This window comes from Panthera pardus, unplaced genomic scaffold, assembly GCF_024362965.1.
Source record: "Panthera pardus isolate Hobbes unplaced genomic scaffold, ASM2436296v1 HiC_scaffold_1, whole genome shotgun sequence".
NCBI lineage: Eukaryota > Metazoa > Chordata > Mammalia > Carnivora > Felidae > Panthera > Panthera pardus.
The window spans coordinates 80,822,137-80,847,452 of record NW_026526654.1 but is presented as its reverse complement, the minus strand read 5'-3'; the positions used below and the strand labels follow the sequence as shown (position 1 = coordinate 80,847,452).

The 25,316-nt window shown below is 46.4% G+C and overlaps 1 protein-coding gene and 1 long non-coding RNA gene across 3 annotated transcripts in view; one reads left to right on the top strand and one right to left on the bottom strand.

Moving 5' to 3' along the window:
- Window positions 1-7,274: 7,274 nt before the first annotated feature.
- LOC128776222 (uncharacterized) lies at window positions 7,275-15,606 on the bottom strand. 2 transcript variants are annotated; one of them, XR_008421329.1, is made up of 3 exons: window positions 15,259-15,606; window positions 13,388-13,603; window positions 7,275-9,013 (listed from the first exon to the last, which is right to left on the bottom strand). It is a non-coding gene; the product is annotated as an uncharacterized LOC128776222 (long non-coding RNA). The 2 variants fall into 2 exon arrangements; XR_008421324.1 differs by lacking the exons at window positions 7,275-9,013; window positions 15,259-15,606 and adding an exon at window positions 14,774-14,985 and having other exon boundaries at window positions 10,816-13,603.
- Window positions 14,985-25,316, top strand: part of B3GLCT (beta 3-glucosyltransferase) — a 120,604-nt gene continuing 110,272 nt past the window's right edge. The window contains exon 1 of the mRNA XM_053900533.1: window positions 14,985-15,269. Coding sequence (XP_053756508.1) covers window positions 15,194-15,269 — 76 coding nt within the window. The 5' untranslated portion in view covers window positions 14,985-15,193. The remainder of the gene's footprint in view (window positions 15,270-25,316) is intronic.

Sequence of the window (25,316 nt, the reverse complement as noted above, 5' to 3'; positions counted from 1 at the left end):
ATTAATTGTAATATAGTTTAATCATATTCAGTGGCCCACTTGTGGTGACCTTTCCTCGGAAGGATGACACAACCCCTCCCTCATATGTGGCTGTGCAACTTACTTTGCCCAATGAAATGTGAGCATAAGTGATGTATAGTTTGCCATATTTTTTCCTCTTCTGCTACGGCAACTGCCAATGTCCCAGGCAAAAGCTGTTCTATCACCTTGGGTCCCAGGGTCAAAATGACATAGAGCAGAGGTACAGCTGACCTTTGATAGGCGTGTAGAGTGAGGGAAAAATAAATCTTTATTATGTAAGCCTCTGAGAGTTTGGGGTCATTTGTTACTGCAGCATAATATGGCATAACTCAACAGATACTTAACTTCAAACCCATGAAATTTAGAAAACACCAGCAAATCATAGAACTGAATATTATCATTATTGGAGAAGAGGAATTTTCAGACCTTCTCATCATACTAGGCCTCCTTCCCCATAGCAGATGGTAACCCACATTTATTCTTATACTCAACTCTATTTTTTTTTTTTTTATTTTTTGTTTGAGAGAGAGAGAAAGAGAGCATGAGAGAGGGGGGAGGAGGGCAGAGAGAGAGGGAAATAGAGAGAATCCCAAGCAGCTTCTGCACTGCCAGGGCAGAGCCCAATGTGGGGCTTGACCTCACAACCATGAGATCATGACCTGAGCCGAAATCCAAGAGTCAGGTGCTTAACCGACTGAGCCACCCAGGCGTCCCCCAACTCTGCTTTATTAGAACTTCAAAAGAATGAGGACGTGTTGATCTGGTTGACTGGAATTCAAGGCATCCTCCGGCCTATGCTTTGCAAGTGAGTTGTGTTACTGGTCTTAAGGTCAGGATGGACAAAAGGAACTTCCTCTTCGACGTTTTGCCTCCACAGAACTTTGCTCCCGAGGGAGTATATCAATCCTTCCCATTTGATTGCCTGGGCCACATGCACCCAGCTTCATGATAGCCCCACAATGGGATTCTTGTTTAAGCAGTACTTTGGCTACTATTTCTCCAGTGTGGGACAGTTAGGAATAAATCCCCAGAGGAAAGGAGGAGTGCGTGGTTTATTATCCCAAACACCAACTCAAACACCAAACAATTCCTTTAATTTTAAACCTACTCTCAATCTCTTATCTGTAGGGTGTCCCAAATAAAAGCAGTTGCCAACAGCTTATTGCCATATTATTGTTTCCAAATAGCCCTTAGCAGAAATTTAATGTTGTCTTGAGGGAGATGTACACAGAAACAAAATAAAGAGTAAGTGCTCAGTCAAGACTCTGTACAGACCTATTTCAAATGAGTTTTGTTTTTTTTTAAGGGCTATTTTGGAACAGAGATGGTTATTGGAAGGATGCTGGGAAATGAAACCATAGAACATCATGTGGAGTCAACACGCACTCACTGAGCCACCTTCCTATCAGGCAGGAGTTTGCTGGCTTTCCTCATAGCACTCATTTAATTATTAACACATTAGTATGTTGCCTACATAGCTCAGCCATCAGCATGTAATTTAAGCAAGTAGAACGAACGTTGTAGAGGACCACAACATAATAGTATTCTTTAAAGATTCTATTTTTTTAGCAAGTATTTCACAGTCAGATAATTCTCATAAGAAAAAGCACTGAGCCTTGAATGCCCAAAATGAATAGAATTTTCAGAAATGGGAATTGTGGCTATTTAAAGTATATTCCTATTTGACTTTTTTCTTTGCCTCAAGTGTTGCATGAATAATGGGCTTTTGGCTTGTTTGGGGAGACTTTCATATTTGCAGATTAATGACCCAGTCCTAGCTGCGACGGCAGTGTCCAAATACTTCATTTCGAAAACAAACCCAGATCTGGAATTTTTAATATCTCCAGATCTGGGATCGGATTGTCATTTATTGGGGCTCTAAAGCATAAATCCAGGACTGACAGAAAGAAAATCTAACTGAGCACAAGATCAGGGCAGTTTAAATGAAGGAAAGCGATTCACCTGACTTTAAACTGCCGTTGTTGGGATAACTCAGTCAACATAGCAATTTCTTCAATCTGTCATCACTGAGAAATTATGGGAACTTGAAACTATTTATAAAAAATGATTTCTAATGTTATTAGGCTAATTCAACAGCTGTATATAAGCACCTAGTTTATGTGCAGATACAAAGGCTAATTCAACGGGGTATTGACATAGAATTACAATAGAATGCAATAAATGCTATCAACATGATAGAGTTATGTACAAAGGAGGGGCACCCTGTGCTGGGGGTGGGGGTAGGGACAAGAAAAAATAGTCAAATTTGATTTGATGTTTTTTTATCTCATACTTTAAATTTTTCTGTTTTTATGTGCTTTTAGATATATATAATTGGTATAGTGACACCCTTGTAATTTATAGATACAGGTCGATACAGGGCATAATCAATTGTTTAGAGAGCAGTGCTAAAGGAGAACAGAAACAGAAACCATTTGATCTGAGGTGTGGCAGGACAACTTCACCGAAGAAGCAATATTCGATCTGAATCATACAGGAAAAGCGTGTGGTTTTGCCAGGCAGGAACGTGGGGGGAACCATCTTAGTCAGAAGGAAAATATTGCGGTGTTTTCTCCTATGTGTGAAAGAACGTGTCACTTTTACGAACGCAGTGTGGTCCTAGAGAGTCCTGCATCTATGGTGGGACACGTGAGGGAAGACAGCTATAGAGCTGATGGTAGAAAGGTCAAGGCTAGAGTGTGAAGGACTGAGGATGCCAAGTTCGTGAACCTGTTTTACCCCACAGGAAGGAGAGGTAGGGAGGGAAGAGAAGGATACTCCCACTATTCTACTGCGCCATTCTATCAATCTGTGCGATTCTCTTCTTGGCTCTGATGCTAACAGTGGGTCTCCCTCTGTTGGTGGGAGAAGGAAGAAGAATCGAAACCCTCTCCGGCCTCACCTGACACCTAAAACGCAAGACGAGGTCTCAGACTTTCAACACCTGGACGGTAATGATTTCTCCAGAATTTTATAACCAAGTGGATATTGTTGGTTAGCACAACATCGATCTTAGACGTGTGGTCAGGTTAAGTATGATCTTTGAACTCACTCTTTTTTCCCCTCTTAACGCTACTCTATTCCCATGACTAGATATCTGTCTGAAAATCTCAAATAACCAAATCATGAAATTAAATGCAATAATCTGCCATGCTTGACATTGTTCGCAACGTTTTGTGTTAGTCATGGGTCATAACCGCAAGCTACAGAAGTCACTCCGGCGGACTTAAGAAGAAAGGGGACAGAGAGGTTATTGGCTAGCTCAAATAATCTGAAGGGTTGGCGGATGAACATGAAGGAGGGGCAGGGGACCAGGCTTGGAGGCCAGGAAGCCAAGAATAAGCCCCCCGGTCGTGCCGGAGATTGACCCATCAAATGTGCCGCCAGCCCCAGATGCTGCTGCTCACACTGTTGGTGGCACCAACACCGGCAGGACCTGTCGCCGATGCCATGGTTCACCGCAGAGTGTACCCTGCAGCCTGGGGTGTCTGATGGGCGGAGTCTAGGTGTGGCCCCTGCTTCCTAGCAGCAATGAAGGCTGGGAGACTGATCAGGCTCTGCCTACAGTAAGACGAGGAATTTCCCAAATGTAGCAAAGCGACTCGGTTTTCCTTGGTTCCCGGCACAGAGGTCCTAAAACCCTTGAGATTTCCTGATAAGAATGACAGCAGTTTCTTTTGTTGAGGTGTTTCTTAGGGATCCCCTAGACGGCTTCAGGACAGAAGTCTGGTTGCCAGAAAGATCAAGCCTTGATTAGAAGCCCCAATCCTCACTGCCTCTCCCCCCTACCTCTCAGCCCATCCTCTGGGGAGAAAAGAGATTGAGGCGAGAGGCTGGAGATCGAGTTAATCACCAAATGGCCAGTGATTTAATCAATCATGCCTGCGAGATGAAACCCCCGTTAAGCCCCCGAATGATGGTATTTGGAATGCTTCCGAGTGAGTGAATACATCCATGTGCTGGGGGGGGGGGGCAGGGCGCCCCAGCTCCACGAGGACAGAAGCTCCGTGCTTGGCATCCTTTTGTACCTCACCTCTTCAGCTGGTTGTTCATTTGTATCCTTTACAAGAGACTGGTAAACCTAAGTGAAGTGCCTTTCTGGGTTCTGTGAGTTCTATCAAATTATTGAAAGGGAGGAGGAGACTGTAGCAACCCCAGATTTGTGGCCTATCCGCCAGAAATAGGGTGACCCTGTACTTGCAACTGGCATCTGAAGTGGGGGCAGTCTGTGGGAGCCTTTTAACCTACAGGTGGATGGCGGGTGGTGTCAGAATGGAATGGGACTGTTGGACACCCAGCTGTTGTCAGAGAGCTGGAAGGTGGTGTCGCAAAAGACACCCACCGTTTGCTCTCAAGATGGGAAAAAACAGCCCCCAGGGTGGTGTCCCTAGCTCGGGGTCCTACCGTTTGCCACTCACCCTCTTTTCTTATTGGCTCCTGCAATTGTTCTTTTCTTCCAATTCTTTTGTGGATCCTTTCAAATCTGTGTTTCAGCCACTCCCCCTTCTCTGGGTTCCAGTCCACCCGTCTATCTGCTTACAGAACATTTCTCTTTAGACGGCCCACCCTCGCCTCAAATACAACTTGCCAGAAAACTGAAATCTTTTAAATCGATGCATTCTTTTCCCTCGTTTATCTCACCATGGTACTTAGCTGCGAGGTTTCCAAACTTCGGAATCATGTTTCATTCCTTCTGGCTAATCCTGAATCTTTCTGACTTATCCTTCACGATAACTCTTGCATTCACGTTCCATTCGAATTCTGCAGTCCCAGTTCTAGTTCAGCTCTTTATTGACTTATGCATGGACTGTTGCCATGGCCTTCAACCTACCTCACTGCCATCTGTCTGTACTCTCTCCGGTGTATCCTAGAATCTGCCACCAGAGACTTCTTCATGGGCTACCTCCACGAATGTCAGCCTCTCCACAACGCCATGGTTTCCTCTTGACTATTGGAGAAAGGACACTTTTGCAAGCCTGCCATTCAAGGCCTCAACCATCTTGCTTCAACTTCTTACTCTGTTCTAGCGTTATACACTCTATGATTTTATCTCAAACATTAAATGAACTAAGAAATGTTATCATGCAGGGAGCACGGAAAGGAGAATGTGTTGACTTCAATCTTTCAGAGGTCCTTTAAATTTGATGCCTGCAATGTGTCTCCTCGTAATCCCTTCTCTTCCATTACTACTGTACCTCTTGAGTTTCTTCCCGCTCTCAGCTAACCCCCGAGGGCCTCGGTGAGTCCGGACAGCTCCCCTGAGCAGACATCGCACGCACCTCAAGATCTGGCGTTTCCTTCTTTCCTCTCTTCCATTTTATATCCCTCTAAAAGTAGATGCCAGTAGATGTTACAAAGCGGGAAAACACAAAAACGGAGGACCTGCCTACCTCTGAAAGCCATGACAATTTAATTTCAGCAAGATATTCCAACATCCGCTTGACTTAACGCTGCTGAAATGCTATTTCTGAAAGTTGTATTTTCATTTGCGGATGGCATTATCATGCCACAGCTATTTTATCGTTCTAGAAGTTGGGCAATTACAAAGGAAGTACATCTTTAGCAAAAAGAGAGACAAATATTTGACTCTATTTTGGTTCTAGCTTTTTTGATTAAAATAAATGTTGTCTGTATCTTTAAGCCTAACGTTTTCCTTGTTGATGGATGAGAAGTCCTCGGGGCCCTGTGACCTCCCTCCTTGGGTTCTTGGCAGCTTTATCCTCTCTTCCCAGGGACTTGAGCCCTCACTGGGGCCAGTGCCCCCCTCCTGGGCTTGCTACAGCTTCCTGTCTACTCACCGCTGGTACCGTCTTTGTATGTTACCAATACATCTTCGGACATTATCCACCATTGCCACCGCATTAGTCTCTTGGCCCTCTTGCAAATACGTCTCTGATTTCACTGAACTTTATGTCTTTTTCTCCCCCACCCCTTTTCCAGTTCTACCAGTTTGGATCCTTCCCTCATTTCATGACCTCTATTCAAATCCTACCTTCTCCCTGCAATTATCCTTGATCACCCGAGCCAGAGCTTTCTTTTTTCCCCGAGAGCACTCAAAACTGTTCGATTCATCTGGACTCCTCCTCCAGCTGCCTTGTTCAGCGATTATTTTCGTGGTTACTCGATAAAAACTCAAGAACGGTACACAGGTCAGCTACGGAGACATACGTGTAGTCTTCATCTTTCCTTTCTAGAGTAAATTGTGAGTTTCTGAAGGGCAGAGGCTAAATTCTGAAAACTGACCCTTGCTCATGCCCCCTAGCATCTCCTCAGAGCAGACACTGGGGTGGTGGAGGATGGGGGGCACACAGGGTGTTGATGCTGGACAGTAATCAACAGCATCCAGCTCTACTCTGTTCCAGCCATGAGGACAGCACCTGCCCCACCCTGCAGGGAAACCTGAGCCGAGATGTCTGTTCACTGTTGCTGGAAGCCTTTGACTTGGGGTGTGTGTGTGTGGGGGGGGTGGCTTTCCAGTAGGTGCCTGTACTGCAACAATGACCCTGAAGGAGAACTTGATTTGAGACGGCAGGCAGCTTGAGATCACTGACAATGGAGCACAGCTGGCCTGGAGGGTCACCTGGGCCAGTAGTGGACTTGGCAGGACCTTTGTAATTGTAAGCCAGTGAGGTTTTCAGGTTGTTTGGTACCACGACGTAACTTGGCCCATCTACCTGATGCTTATTTTAAGTGCCTGATGATTAGAGGTTTAATTAGGTAACTGAAAGCCAAAATGGGATCCTTGGAAATTTGGGACTTCAAATGCAATAAATCTAAAACCAAATAGCGAGCAATTCAGGGTAAGAGACAGGGTTTTAGAGTCACCCCCTGGTTTGAGTACTGGCACCCCGTTTACAAGTTGTATGTCCTGACCTGGCAGTTTGCAACCTTTTTGGTCTCAGGACCCCTGTGTAGTCTTAAAAATTATTAATGACCCTGAAGAACTTTTGTTTACGTGGGTCATATCTATAAGTACTATTTTAGATATAAGAGCAAGGAAGTGAAACATATTAATAGGTAAAAAATAACAACACTTAACCCGTCATCTGTTCATATACATTTTTTTTGTGATAAATAACTATATTTTCCAAAAGAAAAAAAATAAAAAGAAGAATGTCATTATTTCACATTTTTGTACATTCTTTGATGTCTGAAGATGAGTGGATTATTTACATATTTGCTTATTTATTTTATCTGGTGGGACACATTGTTTTGGATGAAGTAAGTGAAGAAAACCCAGCTTCACAGATACATAGTTGGAAAACGAAGGGATTTTAAGTGATTTATTTATTTTAAAATTTATTTATTTATTTTGAGAAAGAGAGAGAGAGAACAAGCAGGGGAGGGGCAGTGAGAGGGAGAGAGAGAGAATCCCAAGCATCCTCCATGCTGTCAGTGCAGAGCCCAGCAGGAATCAAACTCACCAAATGTGAGTTCCTGACTTGAGCTGAAATGAAGAATTGAGTGCTTAACTGACTGAGCCACCCGGGTGCCCCAATAATCTTTCCATTTAATTGCATTCTTAATATGCTTATTTATTTACTGATTTATTTTTTGAGAGACAGAGAGAGCATGTGTGCACATGAGGGAGGGGCAGAGAATGAGAGAGAGAGAGAGAGAGAGAGAGAGAGAGAGAGAGAGAGAGAGAGAGAGAATCCGAAGCAGGCTCCACGGCCCGGAGCCTGATGCGGGGCTCGAACTCATGAACCATGAAATCATGACCTGAGCTGAAGTCACACGCTTAACCGACTGGGCCACCCAGGTGCCCCAGACATTCAAACACCAAAACTCGAGATAATTGGGAGTTTCTCAAACATTAGTTGCAGCATGGAATCTGAAGCCATATCAGTGAATTTTGTACTGTGTTACGTTAAAACTCATTGGTCTTTTACTTTGAATAGCACTTTCTAAAACCCATTCATGATTTTGTAACATCATACACAAGTCATTTGGAAAACGCTGTCTCACGGAAGTAGGCGCGTCTTCCCAACGTTGACATGCGTCAGTATAGGATATCAGAAAGAAAATTACATTTCTTAATACCACCTTTGATCTCATGGAAAAGTCTTTAAGGATCGGGAGGCTACTAGGATCATGGTAGCAGACACGAGTTTTCCAAAATTCAAGTTTCATGTCAAAGCCTGAATTTTCTCGTTGGCAACGGATGCCATCCGTTATTTTTTCCTGGGAGTGACAGGCTCACTTTGTTTCTTTTTGAGAAAATGTGTGCCCGGTCCCCGAGGTTGAAGAGCCATGGTTTGTCAGTCTATCAACTAACAATGGTGTTGTGCAGGGGGAAAAAAACAAGCATCCGGTTCAGTGATCACACGAGTGCTTTTTCTTGAGAGGATGTCAGAGTTTGATATATAGAAGTCCTTTGACGCCACACCTCAGTTTCGCCACACAAAATATCAAAAAGGCATGTACTCAGGGCGTCATTTAATAAGATTAGTAATTCGTACTGTTCCGTTACGCGGTAACTTGGCTTTTGTGTTGCCGTTACCACTGCCTTGATTAGCGCCGAGCCAACACAATAGCACTTTGACCCGTGCTGCTTTTCACCATTGGTGGAAATTCAACACAGAGAAAAAAGCAAATAACATGTTAGTGTTGTCACAGAAAGTTTTGAGAGCTGCGTGAAATAATCGTCTTGAGAATTGAACAAAATGTTATTTAACGGGAAGGAATGCCTGTAAAGCCCTTGGCTGAGTACCTGGTGTATACGTGTCTATTAAATATTAGCTATGACTATTAGGCTGTTGATTCTGTGAGGGTGCAGCTCTCAGTAATAATGGTAGTAATGATGAACTTCCGTTTGTTTCTCTACCAATTCGCTCCTCTGGCCGATCTCTGTTTTAGTTCATTGCTCCGTCCGTCTCCTTCTGTGGTCTCTTCGCTCCAGCCAATAGCTGTTCCCCCACGAGAACTGGATGGTTGATCTGCCCTCTGTCACGTCTTCACAGTGATCCTTTCTCTTCCTGCTGCTGCCACCCTGGTTAAAGAGCACAACTTTGTGGAAAGAAACTGCCACCAAAGGCAGTTCCGGCTGTTGGGGTTTGACCTGCTTGAGATTCACTTTACCGCTCTGCAAAGCGAGAAGAATAGCCCTTTTACGTATATTTTTTGTGAGGGTTAAATGAAGTCACATAGTTGAAAGTAATTATATTAGTTTCGGGTGTGCTGTTTCGTTTTTTTTTTTAACCATTCTTTCTGCTTTGCTTCCTCTCGCCAATTCATCCAAAATGTTACCGTTGAATTAATTTTTTCACAGCATAGCCCTTTCATGAAATCAGGACACAACACACATGAACAGGGAACATTACGTACCGGGCTTTCTGACAGCGGTTGCAGACTTAGGACACAAGACAGGCCTCAGGCGCTACGGTGTCATGGTGGAGGGTTTTGTCATTACCACTGAAACACCTTTCCCATCTCTCCACTGCCCTTCCTGCGACACTCAACGGAAGGTCAATCTCCTTAGCATGGCATTTAACGTCCTCCTCAAGGCAGCCCGAACTGGCTTCTCCTTCATATTTCCTATGTGCCGGCCAAACTGAACTCCTCAGTCTTTGAACTCGTAGCTCCCAGCTTCCGTGTTACTGCCCGCCCTGTTCTCTCTGTTGCAATGCCCTTCTCACCTTCTCTCGCTGCAGACAGCCCCTTTGACCCTTAACCTGCAGTTCAACTCCCCGTGTGCGAGACCTTCTTCCGCCCCGCAGGTGGATGTGCTAACCTTCTCCCTGCATTTCTGTCATACTTTGTTCAGATGCTTCTTAGAGTGCTTTCCATATTCTACACAAGCTCATGGCTACTCATGTGCATCTCGGTCCTCTCCACCAGACTGTGATCTCCCCAGGAAACGTGTTTCTCTTCCCAACCTCAGCAGGTCCTGTGGGGGCCTCCTACCTGCCGTTACTCTCTGACATGTTTATTGATGGATAAGTGAAAAAGAATTGTGTTCGTTTTGTTGAATTTATTAACCAGGATCCTACACCTGAAAGCAGCTGTTGTAAAAGAAATGACTACTTATTGGCAACAGCACCCAAAACACCAACACATTTCATGTAAGCTGCTGTGCATTTATGACCCACACCTTCTGTTCTTAATAAAAGTCTTAATAAAAGCACCACATAGCTATTATTTATTTGTTTGTTTATTTATTTATTTATGTTTTCTTCATTTTCTTTCATTAATTTCTGGTAATTTCTAACAAATAGGGTTGTGTCTCCTTGGTTACATTTATTACTAGGTATTTTATTCTTTTTGATGCAATTGTAAACGGGATTGTTTCTCTTTCTGATGGTTAATTATTAGTATATAGAAACCCAACAGATTTTTGTAGACATATTTTATATCCTGCAACTTTACTGAATTTTTTTTATTAGTTCTAAGCTTTCTGATGGAGTCTTCAGCGTTTTCTACATTTAATATCCGGTCGTCTAGAAATAGTGTGGATCCCACTGTCGGTGGGAATGTAAGCTGGCACAGCCACTATGGAAAACAGTATAAGGGTTCCTCAAAAAAGTAAAAATACAACTACCATAGGATTCAGCAACTCTACTTCTGGGTATTTATCCAAAGGAAACGAAAACCAATTGGAAAAGGTATCTGCACCCCAATGTTCATTGCAGCATTATTTACAATAGCCAAGCTATGGAAAAAACCTGTGTCCATTGATAGATGAATGGGTAATGAAAAAAGAATAAAAAATATTATTCAGCCACACAAAGGAATAACATCTTGCTATTTGCAACAACATGGATGGACTTTGAGTAAGTCAGACAAAGACAAATACTGTATGATCTCTTTTATATGCAGAGACTAAAATATATATATATATATATATAAAATAAACAAGCTCATAGATGCAGAGAACAGATTGGTTTCCAGAGGTAATGGGTGGGGGATAGGAGACATGGGTGAATTATTATTATTATTTTAGTTTAAATACATTGACTATTAAGAATGGATCCTAGAGGGGTGCCTGGGTGGCTCAGTCGGTTGTGTCCGACTTTGGCTCAGGTCATGATCTTGCGGTTCACGGGTTCGAGCCCCAAGTTGGGCTCTGTGCAGACAGCTCAGAACCTGGAGCCTGCTTTGTGGATTCTGTCTCCCTCTCTCTCTGCCCCTCCCCCACTCGTACTCTGTCTCTCTCTCTCTCTCTCTCTCTCAAGGAAAAAAAAAAAGAATGGATCACAGAGGAGATAAAATATACTTAAATTGCTTCAAAAAAACTCAAACGCAGACACTTCCCGTTGCTCATGTTGATACAGCTATCAGGAGCAATCCCTAATCTTACTGAAAACTGGAGGATATGTGATTCCAGAAAGAAGAACAAAAGCAGATGATCTACTTCTGTTCAGAAGTTTCTAGGAGGTGGCTTTTTTTTTTTTTTTTCCTTCAGAGAAGTGTTTGTACCACACGGTATCTTCAAAAGAACAGAAAATCAAATGGTAATAGCCTTGGATTGGTGGGCTTGTCCTGGGGGCCTGCTGAGACCGTAACTTTTATTTCCTGGATCTTGGTTCAGGGCTGTTGGTTTAAGAATCCTGCGGTTAAGCCTCTTGGGCTAAAAGTCTTGTTTGAAAGTCGGGCTTGATAGGTTTCACCTATGGCTTTTGAATAGCTTTGGAAGCAAAGTGAGACCAGCTCCTCTAGGGCTTTGGAGAGGCCCCCTTATTTGTGTTATCAGGGTGTTCCTCTTGAGCACCTGCTGCAGGGGGAGGTTGTGGCCACTGGATCTACTCTGAACCATGAAGTTTCTTGCTGTGTGTCTCTTCTTCCTGTCTTACACTTCTCCCACAGGGAATAAAGATTCTCTTGCTTCCCTAAAGCTTAAAGCATCAGGTGAAGTGACGCATTGCTCTCCTGTTACCAGGTGTGCACGGATTCCGGGGACGACTGGCATGACTGGCCAGGTGGTTACATCATGGGTCTGATTTACAATGACCTTATGTCCTAGAGATCCAGTTTTGGACATTCCAGTCCACTGTCAGACCCTAGGCTTGATTTTAGGTTTTTGAAAAGAATTCCTAAGGCCACTTCTCTGTGTGCGAAGAAAATGGCTCTCCTGAAGGTGAGAGGGCCCTAGAGCGGAGAGCTGGAATCTGTCCCTTGGTCTTTGCTGCTATGAGAACTTGCAAGCCGTGGGAGAGAGGTAGCAGACGGGGAGAGGGCTGGGCACGAAGCCTGGGCCACCCTATGGCCGCTTCACAGCCCACCAAACTTCTTTAGACTGATCTGCTTTGTGCGTGTTGTGTCTCTGCCTGGGACGCCTTTCCTCCTTTTCTCAGCCCAGGATCCTAGGTCTCCTTTAAGACCCTGCACAAGTCACTTTGGCCTTACTGATGGATTCCCATGGCCACCATTTTGTTTCCCCCCCTGTATGTTCCAAAGTGTTTCCATCCACCTGTACTGTAGCATTTATCACAGGGCAAAAAAATTACTTAGGAACATTTTTATCTCCCTAACTGGACTGTGAGTTTGTGCTCAATGCCATGTTTTATGCTTTGCATCCAAAGCCTTAGCCGTGGACACGTGGGCTAGAAACCATTCACTATCAGTTAAATGAATGGATTCTGGCATCTGGGTCTATAGTTAGTATAAGCTCAGAAACCATCTGTTTGGAGCTTGCTTATTAGATTATTTGGCTATCTATGGTTTTATGCATAGGTCTTTATATTCTTCTGTGGAATTTAGAAAATTCTTTTAAAAATTACCAGACTGTTTTAATTACGTTGTAACAGGCACTCCTCCCCAGAAAGAGGGGACTCCTTGCTTCATTCCCGCACAGGGGAGGGGCATACTTTCAGGGGTCAGTATGGGGGTGGCATCTGGAATTAAGATGCGTGACCCCCAGGAAGACAGAGATAAGGCAGGCTCTTTTTTCACATCACAATCTTAGAGTTTACGAGATTTACGCGTTTGCATGGAGAGTGGTCCCCTTACAGTTGGTGTTTCAAATAGCAGAAGAGGCACTGAGGCAAGGGGTGTCTAACCACGTATCTGTTAGTGTCCTCATGAGCACATTTTGTTTCAGTTAATTTTCAACTTGTTTTTGGGAGAGGGAACTCCCAGGAAGTCCATTTATCATATGACCAGAGTAAGTGAAAGGTAATCCTTTTTAAAATGTGAGTTATGGAGCTTTGTAATGTGCCATTTATCTATGTCTACTGTGGAACGGAAGAACGCTGGGGCAGATTTGTTACTTAAACAGAGTGTGCTCCCTGGTGTCTTTGGGGCTCCATTTCCCACACCTTGTTCCCGCACACAAAATACTCTCACGTGGTGCATTTTGACGAGAACGTTGATTGAGCACTTAAGAGTTGCCTGTTACGAAACGTGGAGTAGGTATTTGAACACATACCTGGTAAGTAAGCTGCTTAATTATCAGGCTTCTGTTCTTTTTAAACACATCTTGTTTTGATACTCAATATCAAATACATGTGGCGGGATGTTTTCTCGGAAGAACGCTGAACAGCTTTGGACGCTGGAAACCTTCTAGAACTTTTAACCAGGCAGGCAGGTTTTAGAAGATAAAAGGGATCGAGGCAGTCAACCATGAATTTGAAAAGAAGTTTCACTTAAAAAAAAAAAAAATGAAAGGAAGGAGTCTTACATGTCTCTTTTTGTAAAAATAGTTATCGACATGTAGCCACAAACCCTGGCTGAATAACAAGATCGCGCCATTTGCATTCACGCAAAATGGACGACACACAAAGTATTCAGCTTCCAGTTTCAAGAAGTCGGTACAAACCAGAGAGAAAACGCACAGTCTCTAGACGTCCTTGTTAAAGCACTGGCAGCAGGTGTTGCACGCTGGGCAAACAACAATATTATCCTAACACATTCAAGGCTAAGCCCCTCGATGGTCTCCACTTTTATAAGGCTCAACACAACAAGCATTTATTCAGCACCTGCTTCGCTATCCTAACACCTTACTTGTATTCCCACCACCTGGCACCGGTCTTCATTTAACGTTTAGCGAGTGGGTGAACGTGGCCCGTCCGTGTGGAAGGTGCTGGTGTGCTTAGCACCGTTGCAGGCACAGAGTAGGCATCCAACAAATACCATGAGGTATGAATGAAAACACCCACACAGGCTTCAGGAGGTCGTGGTCTAATCTCAGGTGGGTGATGGGCACTTGGTCCTGTATGCTTTCTAGGAGAGAGAAAGGAGTCAAGGCTTGGGGGAGGCACAAAGCAGTGAAGAACCATTAGAGGGGATTCAGAGTCCTCCGTTATTGCTTTCCTCCTCTGCCCACCACACAGCACAAGGGGGCCAGACCTGGCCAGGGCTTCCACGTCTCCTGGCTGGGGAGGGAAGCCCCTGAACAGTCCCATGGGGACAAGAGGGTCACTCCACTTCTCTGTATATCAATTTTTATCATACGTTTTGAAAAAAACTACACCCTCCCTCTTCCATTATGGTGAACCGCTTAAAATGACATTTACATTAAATTACATTTACACAAACTTCTGTTGAAAGCCAAATTCCAGGCCTAAGCTCTTGGCCAAAGCCCATTAAAGGGGGGATATTAAGTAAATTAGTTGAGCTGATTAAAAACACCTTCATCAAAGTAGAACACTGGTGCCAACAATATTAAGAGTTGAATTATTGATTTTTTTTTTTTTTTTAATGGCCGATGGTACGTTAGCAGGGAGGAAAAAGTCCTTCTCCTTTCCTTCCTGTCCTCCCACCCCCCCCACTTCTCCCGTCCCCCACTTTGGGAGCGAGAAGGGGAACTACTGACCTACTCCTGGAGATCCCGGAAAGGGAGGTGACAGAGAAGTGGGGGGGGGGGGACAGGAAGGCAGAAGATGGGGTCCAGGTAAGGGAGAAGAGGGAGAAAAGGAGGGGAGACTAACGGCCGGACGGAGCAGAAGCTAGGGTCGCTGCGGAGGTGCAGCCACCTCTACCCACACCGCGTGGCGGGACCCCGGGCACAGCCGCGGGCCAGGCAGGCGCTGGAACGGGCACGGGGACGCTCCCCAAGCCGGCCGCCAGAGGGCGCGACCGGAGCCGGCGCGGCGGAGCCCGAGGAGGGAGGAGGGGAGCCGGCGGAGAAGGGTCAGCCGCGGCGGCAGGGGCGGCAGCGGTAGCGGCGCAGCTCCGCTCCCCGCGCGTCTCCCGTCCCCGCGCTCCAGCAGGGCGCACGGTCCCCGCCGCCGGGATGCTGCCGCCCGCCGGCCGCGGCCGCCGCCGCCTCGCACTCCCGGCGCTGCTCTCGCTCCTCACCTGCTCCCTGGGTAAGTAGCGGGCGGCCCGGGCGCGCACCGGAGAGGCGTGGGCTTTCCGGGCGCTGCCGCCCGCGCCCCGCGTCCGCGCGCGGGAGGAGGCGGCGGGCGGCCCAGCCCTGCCCCGCGGGCGCCCGCGTCCCGCCGTCCCGTCCCCGCCGCGCCGGCGGCAGCGCCCCCTCGCGGCGTCCGGGTGGGGGGGGGGGGAGACCCAGCTCTCCGGGACCCCGGGGCGCGCCGCGCCCGGCCCCTTTCAGCTCGCTGGGTCCCGCCGCCGCCCCGGCCCCGCTCGCGTCTGCCCGCCTCCTTCCGCCGGGAGCTGGCGGCCGGCCGAGCCGGGAGGGCGAGGCGCTCACCCCCACAGGAAGCGCTGAGTAAATGTGCAACTGCGAGAAACTTTGAGAGGAGGGAAGCGGCGGCCGCGGTCCCGCCCCCCTGCCTTCCGCCCGCGTCCCGCCTGCCCCGCGCGCCCCGCTCGCCCCGCGCGGGCGCCGCCGGCTGGAGGCGAGCGGGTGGCCCGGGGTCCGGGCCGCTCGCTCGTCGCGCACCCCCGCGCCCCGCGGGCGGGGGCGAGGGACGGTGTCCTCCCCACGTCCGCGGGGTCTTCCGGCCGTGCCCTGGTCTCCCGGGCTGAGACGCCAACTTGGCACCAGCCCCTTCTACGGAGTCCTGGGCCAGCAAGGGAGGATCGGGGTGCCCGGCTGGGCCCTCAGTGTGTGCGGTCGTGGCGTGGGGGAGGCGGTGGGGACGCTCCCCAATCTTGGGTCGCTATGGGGGAAAATCAGAGAACACTTCTGGAGACAATGCTTGTCGGGGCTGCTGCTGCCGTAATGCCCCTTCCCTTTTTTCCTCCCGTTCTCCTCGCAAGAGTATTTTCTCCACCGTATCGTAAAAGGATGGGGCAGAAGTTAAAAAAAAAAAAAAATCACCGTAATGGACGTTTATGATGAGACTCGTTCAAGGTTGAAAGCTTGGGGGAAGAATTGCTCCCTTTTCAGTGTTCTCAGGGTTCTTGTCCTCTAACCCGGACTTTTGGGTTTCCAGTCGGTTAAAAGGCAGTAATTTCAGATTTTTAGAAATGGCAGAAGGGTGCAACTTAGGAAAAGACGTAGCGTTATTGCACATTGCTTTTTGGTAGCCCACTGGAACCTTTACAGCACGTTTTTTTAATTTGGATTTAAACTCTTCGAATAGGGGCCTTATTTGCGTCCCCGCCCCCGGCATTTCTATAGGTGCTCACTACGTGTGGGAAAATCGAGTGAGATTAATTGTTAATTAATTGTTCACATGCATGATTAAGTAAGCAACAATGCAATTAAAAGCATTCGGGCACCTTGGGCAGAGAAAGCTGTAATTGACGGTGGTGAGCAACTGAACTTGGAGATCTGCTTCAGTGGAAAAATGCATTGCCGGCCAGGGCAGCCCTGGGGGAAGGGGAGGTTGGAGGGGTGGGAGGTTGACTAGGTGACTCTTGGCTGCATCACTTGGCTTGCTGCCTGGGAGTTTTGCACCTAAGCAAATGGGGTGGGTGGTAGCCGAAATTGGCATTCTATTTATAGCACTGCACTTTATAATGCTGTACTGGGGATATAGTATTTGTATATAATGTATTCAGTCTATGGGCTGAAACACATTTAAATGTATTGCTACATGTATCTATTTTGTACTGCACTTAAGGGAATAGCTGCACTGCCCAAACTTGATAGTACGTTAAAGGACAGTCAGAATGAACCAGAATGTCAACACGTTTTTAGAGATGTCTATTAACATTGCGAAGTTGTCAGATAAGCACAATAAATAAGACGTAAAACCTATTAAAAGGTCCCTGGGAGACATTTGGCTCTGTGAACTGGCTTTCATGGATTTCAAGAATACAGGAAGCTGTGTTCTTCGAGGTCTGAAGTAAATCACGGGTTCAGTTTATTGAGCTCTGCTTTGGTGGCGTTGGGGGAGCACCAAGACGTGAAAAGATGCGGTGCCCGCTCTGTAAATCTCGAAATCAGGAATCTTGGAATCTTGCTAAAACGAGAGATTATGACAGGAGTTCTGACGCATGTGAACAATCCTGATGGGTGAAAAATACTCTAAATATCCCCTTAGAAGTTTGGCCTGGGTATATATAGTTTAGTTTTCCCACAAACTGTAGCATATTCATTTGAGTTTTCAGAGAAGAGTCAATATAGAAAATTTATTTTAAATCCATATGATTATACAGATCAAATTCACTGTAACTTCAATTCTGAAGTCCAGTGCCAGTTCTAGAATCAGATTTATTCACACCTCTGCGCCAGCCGCTGTGTGGCTTCTAGTGAGTTTGAGCTCCGTTTTCTCCTAGAAAACAGGAGGCATAGACTAGATAAAATACCAGAACTTTGCCATTTCTTACAGTTTTAACAGACCGATCTATTGTGGCAGAGACTGCTCTCTGCTTACCCAGTAACCCCTAGTTCCTTCTTTTCCAGACTAAGAAGGCCCGTTAGATAATCAGGAGTGTCACCTGACTGCATTTGGAGCTAGGGTCTTCAAGGAGTATAATTAAGGTTAAAAGATGTCATAAGGGTGGGGCCCAAATCCAACAGGGCCTGTGTCCTTATCGTCCTTATCCTTCTTGGAAGAGGAAGGGACACCAGGGATGCATACAGAGAAAAGGCCATGTAAGGACACCGTAAGAAGACTGCTACCTACAAGCCAGGGAAAGGGGTCTCCGCAGAAACAACCCCGTTGGCACCTTGATTTGGGACTTCTAGCTTCCAGAACTGTGAGGAGTAAATTTCTGCCGTTCGAACCACCCAGTCTGTGGTTTCTGTTATGGCAGCTCTAGCTGACTAATAATACAGGGAGTGAGGGAAAGGGTGGAGGAATGTGGTGGCGGGGGCGGCAGTGGCAGTGTGGCGAAAACCCATTTCTCAGTGGCCCTTGCAAAGCAGGGTTAGCCACTGAGTTATCTATTGAGATTTTTGGGTGGGTCTCTTGGTAATGGCGGCTGACCCAGCTCGGATGCTGGCTTTTTTTAAGTTGCATTTTTTTTTTTTTTTTTTTGCCTTTGTTTCATCTTCCTTCCCATTGTCTGTAAATCTGATGGCTGGAGCCGTGGTGGCCATCTTGTGACCATGAGGTGACCTTGAAGACAGAAGCGAGTAGTAAGGACAGTAGAGCAGAAAGGATAACACCACCTGGGTGCGAGATGGATGTGGGACACCATGCCAGTCCTGGGTCACTTATTTCCGGACTTGTTGGGCATGATATTAAAAATAAACCCCTGTCTTCTTGAAGCCTCAGTTGTTTGGGTTTTCGATTACACGCAGCCAGCCTAATCCTAATCGATAACATCTGTGAAGAAGCTCATTTGAACCAATGGTAAAATAAGATACTTTTATCTTTCTTTTTTTTAAATGTTTGTTTATTTTTGACAGAGAGAGAGAGAGAGAGAGAGAGACAGAGCATGAGCAGGGAGTTGGACACTCAACCGACTGAGCCGCCCAGGCGCCCCTAACTTTTATCTTTCTTATCCCTGTTTCTCCTCTTTATGATTCAGGATTGTATTTCTTAACATCTGCCAAAGTTAGGGATGATTTTTCATTCTGGTCCAGTTCTTGCATCAGATTCTTTTCACTGCAGTGAATTAGACATTTTGGGACACCAAGAATCAGACCTGATCCCAGGTGTTTTTATTGTTATTTTCATTTTTATATATTTTTAAACCCTCTTATTTCTTATAACAGATATGACTGATACAGGTTTTACCCATCTGGATGGGTAGTCTGGGCCTCAAGTTGGTGCAGCCCCCTTGGTCACAGACTTGACCCAAGGGCATTTGCCTAGAGCCAATAGTCAAGCTCTTTAACTGGGGGCATATAAGGAGGGGGGGGGGGGAAGAGCAACTGTTTCAGGTGGGATGGCCAGGGTGGGGAAGAGCTGTCCTGACCCTTCTGTCAACTTCTGTTAACTTGCTCTGAGGCAAGCCTTGTAGGCCCAGTACTTGAGCAAGTCCTGGTAATTGACCTCATTCGGACCAGGAAGGGCCAGGTGGTTTGTTTTTCTTTTCATTAGAAACATTATAAATCAGGCATAATTTCTAGGCACAAAGGGATTATTTATGGGGAATTTGCAAATGTTCTAGATTTTGCCCCTTTGTAACATATGGGTGATCCGTCTTTGGTGTTGCCAGATTCTTGCTTAAGAACAGTGTACAGGAGCATTCATTCCATCTTTCCCAACAAAGGAAAAATTCTAGGGAGTGTCAGAGGTTCATCAGATCTATTACTGATTGAGAGTCGCCCTTGGTTCCATATTTCAAAGCTCTCTTCACAAGGCCACTCCCAGAGAAACCCGATTCGGTGTAGGTGCTGATTTGCACTACTAGAAAATGTCAACAGCAGTATTGAAAGAAAGACCTGTCCTCGAAATTTTTGTTCGTTTATTCAAAAACTGTCGAGTATCTCCATATGTCAGGCACTGAGGATATTGCAGGAAGGAGACAGATCTGGTCTGCTTTCCCCCCGTGGAACTTGCAGTCTCGAGGGGAAGGAACATTATACGGAAACAAATTGCACTGCGCTCAGTGTGGCAGAGGAGTTCGGGGTGCTGTGGGAACGCGTGTCTCAGGAGGGTCTTTAGCCTAGAGTTTGGAGTCCTGTTTCTCAACAGAGGGCGATCTTGCCCCTGGGAGAACACTTGTCAAGGGCTAGAGACTATCTGGTGGTCACAGGGATGATTTGGCAGGAGGGGTTAGGGTCACTGGCCTCTGAGCTCGCGGTGTGGCTGAGCAATCCTAGTGCCCGGGACCACCTCCCCCTGCCCAGAATCAGCGATCGGTCTAGTGTCAACGGTGCCAGGTGCCAGGTTGGGGAACCTTGGAGCTGGGGCTCAAGGAGAGCTTCCTGGAGGAGGGGACATCAGAGCTCAGACTGGAAGGGGAAGCAGAAATCTTGTTGCCCAGAGAAACACAGTGCAGAAAGGACTGGGGCTGGAGAGATCGGGAGAGGGGCTGGGAAGATCAGTAGGGGGTCACACAATGCAGGCTCTTGCAGATGAGGGTAAGGACTTGGGACTTTGTCCTTAGAGCAGTGGGAAGTGACTGAAGGGCTGTCCTAGGAGAGTGACATGATTTAACTTCGCAGTTTGAGAAACTCACTCCGGTTTTCCTATGGAACAGGAATTAAGAGGCGGCCAGCGGGGACGTGTGGGACCAGTGAGGAGGCTGTTGGAATCAACCACGGGAGGGATGATTAACACTCTCTAAGACACGGCGATTGATGGGTACAGTGGGCTGAGAGGAAGGCGGGGGTCACGCATGAATCAGGTTTCTGTCATGAGCTGTGGGCGGCTCCTGGTGCTGTTTACTGATACAGGCGCTAATGGAGAAGGACCAGATTTAAACAGTTTTTTTTCTTTTTATTGTAGCTAAATAACATGAAATTTCTCTTAACCATTTATAAGTGTACAATTCTGTGGCATTAAGTACCCAGACGTTTTTCTAAAATTTAATTTTAGAGGGAGGTGAGGATGACGAGTTTAGTTTGGACAAGTTGAGTTTGGGGTGCATGTGAGATAGTCAGGTTCCATGTCAGGTGGGCAGTTAGATTTGTGGGTTTGGAGCTCATAGGAGAGCTTGGCTGTGGAGAGATATGGCAGCAGTTGGAGTATATATATAATATATATGATATAATATACATAATATATGTATATGTAATATACATATATAATGTATATAATATGTACATATATAATATATATATTATATATATAATGTATATATGTATATATACCTATATGTATATATTATATATGTAATATATACATATAATATATATAATATACATATACACACATGTTTTATATATGTATATAATATACATAATATATATATGTAATATACATATAATATATGTACATATATAATATGTACATATATAATATGTATATTATATATAATGTATATACGTATATAATACATATATGTATATATTATATATAATATATATGTAATATATACATATAACATATATAATATACATATTCATACACACATATTTTATATATGTATATAATATATGTATATAATATACATAATATATATGTAATATACATATAATGTATATAATATGTACATATATATAATGTATATTATATATATAATGTCTATATGTATATATACATATATGTATATATGTATATACATAATATATATGTAATATATACATATAATATATATAATACACATATTCATACACACATTTTTTTAATTTTTTTAAATTTTTTTAAATTTTTATTTATTTTAAAAAAAAAATTTTTTTTAACGTTTATTTATTTTTGAGACAGAGAGAGACAGAGCATGAACAGGGGAGGGGCAGAGAGAGAGGGAGTCACAGAATCCGAAACAGGCTCCAGGCTCTGAGCTGTCAGCACAGAGCCCGACGCGGGGCTGGAACTCACGGACCGTGAGATCATGACCTGAGCCGAAGTCGGACGCTTAACCGACCAAGCCACCCAGGCGCCCCTATTTTTTTTTTTTTTTTTTTTTTTAAAGAGGAGAGTCTTAATTGGTAAAATAAATCCATTTAAGCTTTTACTCAAAATGTGTGGATATCCAAGATTTGGTAGAAGCTGGGGAAGAAAATAGTCTTTATCTGTGTGATGTAAAGCTGCAGGGTTATCCAAAAAAAAGAAAAGAAAATGAGTGAAAGTATCATCAAATAAGATTTGAATGTATCTCAATTATAGCAGTGCCTTTTTCTCCTAGGGATAGGACTTCTTTTCACTCCTAAAAGAATATTTTATGATCTGAAAAGGTGATGTGTTTTAGTTTACATCATTGCTTGCCGTAAGAAGCCCAAGGCTCTTTACATGTCATGCTGAATTTATCTTCTCCAAATCCTTGAGGGCGGATATGCTGGAGCTTGTGCTTCGTTGATGAGGTGAAGGGAGTGAAGGAAGGTACGTGGCCAAGGCCTGTTGGAAAAATTGCCCCTTTCCATCCCTTGGTGTCTGTCCACCTGTGCACCCCAGTGTGTCAGACTTCACACAGGACAATCACCTCAGGGTCTTGACGAGTTCCCTTTCTGAAGGGCTTTTTTGTTAAAATGCAGCTTATGGGGTCCTGGCTCCAGATTTTTCTGATATCAGAAGACCTGAGGTGAGGCCTCTGGATTTGCAGTTTTATCCAGGCCCCAGATAAGTTGTATGTGTTGGCGGGTGCAGGAACCCTGCCTGGCCCACCCCAGGACCAGGTACAAACTGGGGACTCTTACTGGGTGGCTTTCTTGCGTATCTGCAGCATGTAAAGTTGATGTCTAGTTGCTTTGTCTTTAAAATGAAATAAGGAGCTGCTTTGGAGAAAGTGCAGCGTGGAATCGAGGCCCGTATGCCCTGGTCAGGTATTTCTTCTCCTTGGGAAAGGAACCAGAAACCCCAGAATTCAAACTGAGCTGTCTTTCTCTGGTTCCGCCATCATTTGGCAGGTTTCCAAGGGCTACTGGGGCGGTCGGGGGGGGGGGGGGGGCTGTAGTGTGGGGGAGTGTGAGTCTCAAACACTAGAGCAGTGCATTGTTAGAACAAAGGCTTTTGGACAATTGACAAGTTTCTAAGGTGTTAGAACCTCTCAGACTGTAGGTACCATGGATTCAGTGGTACAGACAGGAAGGGCTTCAACTTTTTGTGTTACGAAAATAAGATACCCCACGTTTAAGCTTACGTTGTGTTTCTGTAAGTTAGCCACACGGTTAACCGTTCACCACTGCTCTTACAATGTGAAGGAATCCTACGAGGTGCTGATTTTTCGGTGGTTGAGTTTATTCTGGAGTGGGTGGTATGACCAGAGATCCTTCTGCCCCTTACCTGTGACTCAGCCCGTGAAACATGCTTTTTGAGGGTGGTGGTTTGAGTCTCTCTCCCAAAACTCTGTCTGAATTGGAATTTTCTTATTTTCACATCCTGAGTGGCATATGCATTTTCACATTATTTCACATCCTGAGTGGCATATGCATTTTCACATTATTTGTTTAAATGAGATATGAATCAAAGAAGCAAATGATCTTTTCTTTCCTAAAATATACAGTTACTTCCTCTTTTCTTCCCTTCTGGTTAACTGTCCTTCCTATAAATATGTTTACCCTTTGGCACAGAGAGTATATTGGCCCTTGGCCAACTTTGGTGCCAAGGGAAGAAAAATTTGTATCCCAAACTCCATTTTCCCATTGACTTCTTTGATAAAACAGAAGATGTGTTTCAGATGGAGCAGTGTCGAATGGGGGTAGGTGGTGGCTCAAAAGAGGACTGTCGCGCCTCTGTGCTCACTGCCACACTCGGGGGGGGGGGTGCCAGGCCCCCTCCTCCATCACTTCTCTCAACTGGCTGATCACCTTGTAAGAGGTGCAGAACCCATGGAAGGGGGCACAGGGGTTCCCTGCCCCTGAGTGTTGTCCACCTGTCTGCTTGCAGAATTGTGCTTGGCATCCTCCAGTGCTGTGTGTCTCTTTTCCTGAGTTTGCTACTTGGCATCTGAGCAAAAGGCTCCATAGCTCTTCCCATAGGTCAGGTAATATCCTGAACCTGTGCATGCACCGACTTATTTTCATTCTTGTTTAGTTTCCTCCCTTTTACAGGGACGGAGGCAGGGGCTCCGAGACGCCAAGTCTCTGGCCCTGTGTTGCTTAGCTACTAAGCGGCAGAGCCTGGATGCCTCGAGGTGCGAGTCTAGATTCTGTGTAGCTCTGACCAGCGTGCCGTGCTATTCTTTACAGTGGAGCCGGCCCGGAGCCCCGGTCTCCTGCACTGCAAGCTCTTTCCCTTGTGCTTTGAAACTTTAAGGCGAGAACAGTTTAAAAGAACACCTTGTAAATCCTTGAACTACTGCCTTCTGTCTAGCTTCTCGTCTGTGCCTGGCCATTCCTTTTTGTCGTCTTTAGTTTTGTCCCTGAAATGTTGGCGTTGCCTCGCTCCCGTCTTTCCCATCCAGGCTTGTGGCTTTGGTTCCTTTGTACAGGGGGGACGCTGCCGGTGCCTCTCCTCTTGACCCCTGTGCCCGGCTCCACACCTGGCTATGGGCCGCTGCTGGGTAGATCACGGAGTGTCCTCAGCGCCTCAGGATATTGGGAACCGCACTGTTTTCCCACACATCTGCTTCCCTGCCTTATTCTCTAGCTTGTGAATGGCACCCCAGTGGACTCGGCCACTCCATCCGAATCGAATCCCGGACTCACCTCCGCTCCTTTCTCTCACTCACCAACCCCTCCGGACTCTCCCTTCCCCACCCATTCCATTGGTAGGATCTGTCTCAGCCTGTGCATTCTGCTTCGATATCTCCAACACCTGCTTTTGCTCACAACCTGCTGTGCCCAGACACTGCCTCGTCTGAATTCTGTCCCGTATCGTATCTCTCATTGCCTGCTCCATTAGCTTCTTAGCTGGCACGTCTGTGCCTTTTTTTGGTCCCCGCACAGCCCACCCAATAGGTTCCTCCAGAAACCTGTCTAAGGCACACATTTCAGTGTGGCACATGCCTTTCTTAGAAGCTTCTCATAGCACTTAGGATAGAAGCAGACTCCCTAACGCTGACCCCTTTAATGATATGGCCCCTCCCCCTCCCAGATGTCCCTGCCCCAGCACTTCCATCCCCTAGGTGTCCCTGCCCCAGTCACCCCCCCCTCCCCCAGGGTGTCCCTGCCCCGGTCACCCCCCCCTCCCCCAGGGTGGCCCTGCCCCGGTCACCCCCCCCTCCCCCAGGGTGGCCCTGCCCCGGTCACCCCCCCCTCCCCCAGGGTGTCCCTGCCCCGGTCACCCCCCCCCACTCCCCCAGGGTGGCCCTGCCCCGGTCACCCCCCCCTCCCCCAGGGTGGCCCTGCCCCGGTCACCCCCCCCTCCCCCAGGGTGGCCCTGCCCCGGTCACCCCCCCCCCCCAGGGTGGCCCTGCCCCGGTCACCCCCCCCCCCCCCCCCAGGGTGGCCCTGCCCCGGTCACCCCCCCCCTCCCCCAGGGTGGCCCTGCCCCGGTCACCCCCCCCCCCCAGGGTGGCCCTGCCCCGGTCCACCCCCCCCTCCCCCAGGGTGGCCCTGCCCCGGT